This window comes from Choristoneura fumiferana, chromosome 17 (genome assembly GCF_025370935.1).
Source record: "Choristoneura fumiferana chromosome 17, NRCan_CFum_1, whole genome shotgun sequence".
In the NCBI taxonomy this organism is placed as follows: Eukaryota; Metazoa; Arthropoda; class Insecta; order Lepidoptera; family Tortricidae; genus Choristoneura; species Choristoneura fumiferana.
This window is the reverse complement of record NC_133488.1, coordinates 2,358,136-2,367,852: the sequence shown is the minus strand read 5'-3', so window position 1 is coordinate 2,367,852 and position 9,717 is coordinate 2,358,136. Positions and strand designations below refer to the sequence as shown.

The 9,717-nt window shown below is 41.2% G+C and overlaps 1 protein-coding gene across 1 annotated transcript; it reads right to left on the bottom strand.

Moving 5' to 3' along the window:
* Positions 1-3,003: 3,003 nt before the first annotated feature.
* On the bottom strand, positions 3,004-9,708 carry LOC141436851 (multiple inositol polyphosphate phosphatase 1-like; the record flags this gene model as incomplete). The annotated part of the gene is given in 6 exon segments (XM_074099928.1): positions 3,004-3,190; positions 4,708-4,971; positions 5,693-5,880; positions 6,767-6,859; positions 7,255-7,527; positions 9,687-9,708. Coding segments are annotated over 6 exon segments (994 nt in total), but the record flags the coding sequence as incomplete, so codon positions are not given.
* Positions 9,709-9,717: the final 9 nt, after the last annotated feature.

The following is a 9,717-nucleotide window of genomic DNA, read 5'->3' as shown; positions in this document are numbered from 1 at the left end:
TTCTATTATTCACAATGGATCGACGAATATTATTGAAAACATTTAATATTGATCAGTCCGTCTTCTTCTTCTCTTTTAAAATATTATGGCTTTTCTGTCTAATTAATAGGACAATTTCGCAGTGTCAAGGTAACTCTCTTGAGAGGGACGTTGTACGGTAATTGTAGTTTCTTGAGAGTAAGAATTTTGGGATCACTGTTCACTGTTAAGGTTAATCGCCGCATAAAACACTATCAAAATTATACTTCAACTGCCAAAGAAACTAGCAAAATAGATATTGTCTACATCCGCCAGAATCTCCGATCAGTCCGTCTGAGAGGTCCACGGTAATTCTGCCTGACATGGACTGAAGTGATACCGGAATGAGCGTGTAAGGCAGAGATTTATCGGAACCGAAAGCGGAACCTGATGTTTTCAATTCCGTTTATCGGAACAAGAAACGGAATCGGAACCGGATCCATCGGACTGGTGGACGAGATGTTAGGTAGGTCTACTAAACTGTCTATTAACGTTTTGACATCTCACAATCTTCCGCATATAAAAACTGTCATTAGATTGGGACTGCAGGTGCCAGAAACATTACATAATTAGCCTTGTTTGTTTTCGATGTACGGGTCTCATGTCCAGTCGCCGCGGTAAGCATTGACATCCGATATAACTTCCGTTTCAAAACTAACGGAACCGGACCCGAAACGGATGTTTAATATCAAACGAAGTCGATAACGAAACGGAATGGAGCTCCGCGTGATAAAGAATTCAGCTTAGGTACATTTGAGGTCAAAGATATCTTTACACTTTTGTACATTATCACTGCATGGATACCTAACTGGCAATTTTATACTAAAGTTTGAACATGGAGTGGCAGTGTAGAAACTTGATATTATGGAGGAAGGCATACACAATAAAGAAATGACTCTCCAGGCAGAATCTGACACGTAATCTGGTGACCGGTGTCCGAAGAAAGAGCGTCGCGTGTTGTATTTATGCGCTCGAGTTGAGAAACTTCGATAGTACCTACCTACGACGTATAATGTTGAAGTATTATCACTAGATGGCGTTGTCGCCACAGTGTGAACATATCTTTGACCTTGACTGTAGGACGTCGTAGTAGCTAAGCTCGAAGATCGTGGGTTCAAACCCGCCCGCCGCTCTAAGTTTTTGGAATTGATATGCGAATATAACATTTTAAATTTACCACGGGCTATACGGTAAAGGAAATAACGTGAGGTGAAGCCATTCAATGGTGTGTGTGGAATTCCCAATCTGCATTGGATCCACGTGGGATCTTCTACAGCCCAAGCTCTCTCACATCAGTTTAACATAAGCCTGGATAGAATATAATTTTCGAAACTAACCCTAACGAATAAATGTGATGCCGTCTCTGATTGTTTTGTTCGAATAAACGGAGACAGCATCACATTTATCCGTCAAATAAAATTTAGCAATGAGTGGTGAAATGGCCACTATACATAAAATTAAAAAACGAGGGCGTTATCTATAAATGATAATAAAATTATAATAAATCCAAAAATTTTAAGTTTTCCTCTTTATAATATTATTATTAGTAATTCTTATTAGTTATTATTATTATTAGTATATTAGTATAGAGTATAGATATAGATAATATTATAAATGTGAAAGTTTGTGTAGATGTTTGGAGGTTTGGATGTTTGCTACTCCATGACGCAATAACAGCTGAACGGATTAACATGAAACTTGGCGTACAGATAGACAAAGATCTGCATTGAGACATAATACGGTAATGCGTTCCCATGGGATAATATTTTAAGTGCGCTGTCCAAGAACGGTGACGTACCGCACCTCGGCTCTAAACCTGACGTGTTAACTTCGTTTGCAATCAGTAGATGGCGTTGTGCGAGCCAACGTCGTCCTTTCAAATTGTTACTGAAACCTTTTTTCAAGACAAACTCTAATGGCTACTTGCTGGAAACACATAAATCTTGAGTTAGCGTTAAGCTCAGTTTAGTAGTGGCAAAATGTATTGAACTGTCAAGCTTAAATCATTAACTACTAAATCTAGATTTATTTTTTCCTGCGTAATGGCCTAAGCCTGTCATTTTTTTATTGTCTTGCCATGGTAACAGAAATCGTGTAAGTAAACGGTTGTCGTTGTATATTTAAAACAATGAGGGCTATCGCGAATGAATTCGCCACTAGAGGCGCTAGTGTAGCGTGAGGTCTCCGAAATGTCAAATCTCATAGTTTTTGGGTGAGCTACGCGGGTTTATTTATGATTAGAATAATTTTGTGAATATTTTGCAATATTGAAATTAATTATGGCAAATATGCGTTCCGTAGCAATGAATGTCTGTGTTTTGAGACAGTTTTGTCTTTCGGAAACTTTGTCTCGAAAAAAAATCGGACTAAAAAAAACCGTGGGTGCCGGTCACCGTGGCTAAGGTTCTTATTAACAAAACATGCTATATGCATATTACTTGTATGTTTGCCCGTTATCACGCCCGTTATGAAAGCCATACTTAAAAAGCTCACGCAACAGTGCACCATCTAGTGAGACAAAAAACAATAGCCCTCATTGAGTTAAGACTCCATTGAGCTATTTCTAATGCGGACGAAGCCGCGGGTTAAGGCTAATACTAGATAAAGTTTACCTGCAATCCTCCGTAGGTAAACCTAGTATTTAGTGGTAATGGGTCCAGAATATTAAGCTAAGCCGCCATCACTTTTTACCGGTTTATTGCAGCATTTAAGCATCATTTACAAAATCGTTAACGTTTATAGTAATTATTCTCAAACTACTCGTTAGGGTGTCCACAGGATGCAATTAGAACATCATTCACTGATGACGTTGAAGTTTCTATTTTTAGATGATTTTCATTGTCACTTTCAGCATTGAAACGGGCTAGTTCATCATCGAATTGATTAGTAGCGGCTAGTGTATAAGTGCTCCTTTAGTCTCATCTACACTTTTCATCAGGTGAAATAGGGGTCAATTACGGATCATTTTTATGAAAAAAAAACATGCAAAAAAGAACTGATTTAATTTGTTTACAGCCTTTATGCTTTACAAAAGTCTAAATTGCTATCAGCAAACGGCAGCATCTTCTCTTTGAACTCGTCCCAATCACAACTTCGATCTCCACAAAGTGGCACCATCATCTCGTTCATGAATACTTGGATCTTGTATGAATAAACGTCATCAGCTGTACATCTGTAATTTGAAATTACATCTTGAAAGTTAATTGTAGAAATAAATACTATGGGACAATTAACAGAAATTGACCTAGTCCCAAAAAGTACTGTAGGGACTAGGCAGCGGATAACATACTATAATATATGTATCTATATAGGTAAATATATATTTATAGTAGTTTATGCAACTGTAAAAGATCACATGACTGTTTTGAGGCCTATTTACGTACAGTTGCATACAATATTTTATCTATACACATATTATATTACCTGTAATAAGTACTCTAAGGTGGGTTCAGAAACCGATGACAAAATATAACCTGCATTGCATTACTGACTCGTTCTACCATTAACATATCCATAGGTTGTAAACTAATGTACTCAATAAATATTTTTTTCTCAAACATGACATGAACTATTGACGTTGTGTTACAAATAATAGGCCGAGAAGTACCGCGCTGCAGGCCGCGGCAGCCTGCGCGCGATCACTCTAGCGGCCTGCAAAGAGATTTCATACAACTTTTTCGGCCGCTGGCCGGCAATGCGACCGTCTTTTGTTTCAACGCGCGCTCTCCGGCACCTCCGCCGGCCACAGCAGCACCGCCCTTGTCCGCCCGCCAGCAACCAGCGAGACACGCGCGCACGCAACAGGGCGACCAGACTAGCGTCCCGCCATGCTTTATTTTTTTTTTATTTTATTTCATGTCCTGTTTGAGAAAAGCACTATTCAAGCCTTGGCCGGAATGTGGGGTTGCCGACCTCTACAGTAATGTACTAACAACAGATAACAAATATATATTTTCTCAAACATGCTCGGAAATGTATGCGTTAATGTCACGAAATGGAGACATGAAGTTTCTCATTTATGGCTCCCTACCACCTCCCTACATAACTTCTTGGCCTAGAATAAAAAAGACCAAAATCAAAACCACCAGACCAGACCAGATTCAAAAGTCCGCAATAAATTATTTGTATTTGTATTTGATGCGATGCGATGCGATGCGATGGATGGATGGATGGATGGATGGATGAAATATTTCCTCACATTGTTTGAGAAAAGCACTATACAAACTTCGGCCAGAACAGGGATTGCTGGACTCGCTTTATCCGGCCTCGTCTACGACTCGGCCGTCTACCCCGAACTTGTCCATCAATCCCTTACTTCATGGCCTCTGCAGTAATGTACTATTTTTCGTCGGTTAAATATGACGACTAATGTTTGCTGGATTCAGCTTGGTTTTTGAGATATTTACGTTTTGTTTAAAAAAGTTGTAAGTAATGAAATCTCCATTAAAACACCACATGATTTGACGTATTAACGTTTTTTTTTTGCTAAGTAATGAAATCTCCATTAAAACACCTACATGATTGTGACGTAGTGAGCCCGCCGCATATAAGTCTTCTTGTGACGAAAGTCAAGTTCGCTGTCACTCGGTATCAATCAAGTTACATGTGAACGTCAGCTTATTTTATACGCTGTTAAAATTATTCGGTATCCTCATGTTACACCGTGTTTAATATTAGTAGGAAACTAACTTGTTTAGAACTACCATTAAATTGGTAGCGAACGGCGCCAGCAAACTAGTCCGCCATTTTCTATCCCGGTTCATTTCCAAACTGTTGATAGCGGGATAGTCATGGTATAGTCCAAGAGCTGTCACGATCATCTCTATCATTGTGTCGTGAGTAAAATAACCAGTTATTCTATAAGAGCCGTTGACGGAAGCTTCTAGATTCTCGTACAAGTTTCTGAGAGGAATAGCACCCAGTTTTGCTCCATATGGAGAAGAGTAGCCACAGCTGAAATTATAAAAATAAAGTTAAGTTCGAAATTAAATTAGGGTTTCGTACAACATTTTTAGGAATCTAGCTATGATATGGAGTGTGTGAAGCTCCCAATCCGCACTGCCCATTCTGAGAGGAGGCCTGTGCCCAGCAGTGGGACGAATATAGGCTGGGATGATGATGAAGAGGTATGATATGAATATCCAGTGTTAGCAGAGCCCATCTCTACAGCGCAAGTCATTTTGAATGATTACTGACATAATAAAATAAGAAACATAGTAAATTTCACGGGACAGTTGACAGCAATTAACCAAGTCACAAAGTAAGCAAAGATTGTGTTCTGAGTACCTATTAGGCAACGGATAAACATACCTTCATAGAAAGAGAGAGAGTGAGAGAGAAATATAAAATTAAGATTTTCAAACTCTTCTTATTGGTTGTGGTAAAGAGCTATCACACACTCCCAACAAAGGCCCAACTCCCCTCCCCCTTTTACGCCCCTCCCCCTTCCCCTTCCTCTATTCCCCTCCCCTTTAGGCCGGCAACGCACCCGCAGTCCTAATTATGCTGTAGGTGTCCATGGGTGGCGGTGATCGCTTACCATCAGGTGACCCGCACGCTCGTTTGAACTTCAAATTCAAGTTTCTAGGACAGCGAAATTTCTCAAATTTGTCAGCGATATTAAAATAGTTGTAATATGATGGTTTAGGTAATAAAATAAAAGCGGATAGGGTACTCATATTGATCCGATAGGTCTTCAATGAACTCTAAGACTTTCAAATCTTCGTTTCCGAATACTGAACACCAGGCATTTCTCCTGTCGACGGCGTAGGCCCTGTAGTATCGACACAGGTCGTACAGACCAGTCACATTCTGGTGCGTCAGGTCTGGTAGGCCTACACGCTGGCGAACGCCTGTGAGCATCTGAAAATATTATATCTAGTCAAAGTCAAAATATATTTTTATTCAAATGCCAAAAAATCTAACACTAAATGTTTGACTAAGTGCCATGATACACCCATCTCTTCCAGCGGGTGTCATAAAAGTAGTCTTAGAGCGTTTTCACATTATCCGATCCGATATCATGCCTAATTTCAGGAAAATCCGACTACTAGAAGTGGGTCAAATTTAACTTGCAAAATTTGACCCACACATACAAACATAAACATACATTGCAAGTTATTAAGTAGCTTTTTCATCACACTTGCTCGTAAACAGTGTCGAAACATGCAGGCTACCTTGGTTGCAACCTCCCAAATAAAACCCTCGACTTTAATGTGCTTGTCATGAAACCCGTGGTCGGTAAATGAGTCATTTCGCGTACACATTTTCTTGTCATGAAGCCCAAGGTCGGTAAATGAGTCAGTGCCCGTACTGATGGCGCTGCGCCGTGCCGCGTGCGCGTGCTCCTGCTGCAGGACTCCATGGTCTACATGCATACGCACGTTGCGGCGCATGCTGCGGCAGGGGGAGGTAGAGGGCGGCGCTGCCAAGAGCACAGCCTAAGGTATCGCCAATATTTGGAAGAATTATATTTTTTCTTTTACAAATATAAAGTTTTACTCGCAAATGTGATAAAAAACATTGTATGTCGCACGGCGGTACTAGAATTACGAACATCGACTCATTAACAGACTCTCGTTGGTAATTCCTTATTTACCGCCCTTAAGACACAATGTACTATTAATAACCGCAGTGTGCAAAGGCTCTTATGATTGTACATTAGGAACGGTCGAGAAAGTCAATCTTAAAAAAGGTTTTCTCTATATTTGTTTATTTTATTACTTAGCAACTTAGTAGTTTTAGTTACCTGTTGGTAATCCTTCGTCGAGCGAAACTTTTCCAAGGCAATATCGTGGGTAGTTTTGTTGAGTTGTATGTATTTTTCGCATGATCGGTAAGGCTGCAAAATAACAGTAGTAGGGGTAGGGTAGGGTAGAATTATGGTCAGTTGAATTTTTAATAAAATGATTTACTATCTGAGACCGCCTTAGATTATAATACCACCGAAATTGCTACAATTCTAAACAATAACCTAACCAACAAAAAGTCGGTAAACCCCCGACATTGTCACTTCAAAAGTCAATATCGCAAAAACGGCTGAACCGATTTTGATAAAACATGTTAAGAACCATTGCTAGAAAACCTGGTTTCAAATAAATAAAAACCGTATTTAAATCGGTTCATCCGTTTAGGAGCTACGGTGCCACAGACAGACGCACAGACGCACATAGCGTTCAAACTAATAACACCCCACTTTTTGCGCCGGGGGTTAAAAAAACCTATTGGAATCCTTACCCTTATTACATCATATTGTCCATCAGGAATGGGCTCTTCGATAGTAAACTTGGAATCTTCCAGTCCCTCCACAAACGCCCTAGTGCTTTCCCTAGTCCTCTGCGTGTCCGTAGATCTGAACTGGAAGGTATCCAGCGAGCCCAGCAGTGGGGAGAACCGCTCTCGGACCCTCTGGCCCAGGAGCAGCAGCTCCTGGTGTCCTTCCTTGGTGAGGTACGTCCAGGTACTGTCCATGCTGTCATCCCAAGTCCAATTAGCGAGGTTCGCGATGTCCTAGAAGAAAATATTTTGTACATTTTTTTTATTCGACTGGATGGCAAACGAGCAAGTGGGTCTCCTGATGGTAAGAGATCACCACCGCCCATAAACATCTGCAACACCAGGGGCAGACGCGTTGCCAACCTAAAGGCCAAGGATGGATACCTCACGTGCCAGTAATCACCGGCTGTCTTACTCTCCACGCCGAAACACAACAGTGCCAGCACTGCTGCTTCACGGCAGGTTTAGCGAGCAAGATGGTGGTAGCAATCCGGGTGAACCTTGCACAAGTTATTCTATATTCCCACGGGATAGGGATGAAATCGCAAAAATAATAATCGCTGGGCTTGGTCATAAAATTGGCAGGTTTGTTTTTGATCCAATTTTTCACGTTAGAATTGGGAATTCCCAAAACTTACCTCGTTGTTTTCATTGATGTTGCATTAAACACCCAACAGGTGCGCCCAATTTGAAAATCAATAATAATAATAATTTGTAGTGCCCCCCCCCATTTTTTTCACTTTATAAATCTCAATAACATATTAGTCTTGCCTAATACGAGTACAGGCACAAAGTTGAAGATTTTTCCGGGCCCCTTACCGCCCCCCTCTAGGCCTCCAGCGCCCACAAGGGGGCGTATCGCTCACTTTGGGAAGACTGCGCTAGACTCACTAAGTAGACTAGAGCAATGACAACTTTTTTTGGAATTCGCCCCTGAAGACAAGTGCAATCCGGTTCTTTCGTCGCGCTTGTGCCCACGGTGTCCATAGCATCTCTTCATTACCCCGAACGACACACAATTTTACCCCTTTTACCCTAACACTGGTTCCAGGGCATTGGCGCTTGAGGTACTCTGTGGCGTGCATTGAACAGGCACAAACTAGAGGTGCCGGTTTAACATGTGGAGCCTTATTGTAACCACTACTGGCTGCAGTACGAATGGGGCGGCTCGCCCGGGTTAGTACCACACTCCCACAGAATACCCGCGTGAAATAGTAGTTTGGCTACTGTGTTTCGTATGGTAAGTGGAAGGTCCGGAGGCCCAACTCCCCTCCTCCTTTTACCCCCTCCCCTTCTCTAGCCACCCCTTTAGGCGGGCAATGCACCCGCAGTCCTAATAATGCTGTAAGTGTCCAAGGATGGCGGTGGTCACTTCCATCAGGTGACCCTCATCCTTTACCAGCTATTTGATAAATAAAACAATAAATTTAAAAAATCAAAAACCCGACTGCCTTAAAAATACTAAAAAGAAGAAAACAAGCCTAGTGGGCTAGAACTTTGTTAAGTAGCTAACTTAAAGTTCAACAGTCGGGACCCATTGGGTAAGAATTTTTCACCGTCACGATTTAAATGGGTCCCGACTGTTGAACTTTAATTTGCTACTTAACAAAGTTGTAGCCCAGTAGGCTTGTTTTCTTCTTTTTAGTATTTTTAAGGCAGTCGGGTTTTTTGATTTTATTAATTTATTGTTTTATTTGACACTTTTATTGAAAATTGTTATATTAAAACGGTTATAACCTATATATTTTTAGAATGGGCTAATTATTAGCTTTTATTTGATACCCCACTTTAATAGGCACGAATAAAAACATTTTTTGAAAACTTACAATTTGTCGGCAAAAATCCGCCATTTTGATTTTTTTAAGAATTAATGTACCCCGTGTCTCTCGCGTCATTAAAACGAATCCAATGTCGTATCATTTACCAAGCGTGGTGGCCTAGTGGTTTGACCTATCGCCTCTCAAGCAGAGGGTCGTGGTCAAACCCCGGCTCGCACTCTGAGTTTTCGAAATCATGTGCGGAGTTACATTTTGAAATTACCACGAGCTTTGCGGTGAAGGAAACATCGTGAGGAAACCTGCACAAACCTGCGAAGCAATTCAATGGTGTGTGTGAAAGTTCCCATCCGCAGTGGGCCGCGTGGGAACTATGCCCAAGCCTCTTGTTCTGAGAGGAGGCCTGTGCCAGCAGTGGGACGGATATAGGCTGGGATGATGATGATGATCATTTACCAAAATCGGTTAAGCTTGAGTAGTTTACGAGAGGACATGATAATAGACATACATACATACTTACATACATACGCGTCAAACACATAACCCTCCTTTTTCGCAGTCGGGTAAAAATAAAGGTACCCTGGAATTGGATCCAATACACGCCAATGGGGGACTTACCTGAGCACACATTTCCCCGCGACCGTGTAAA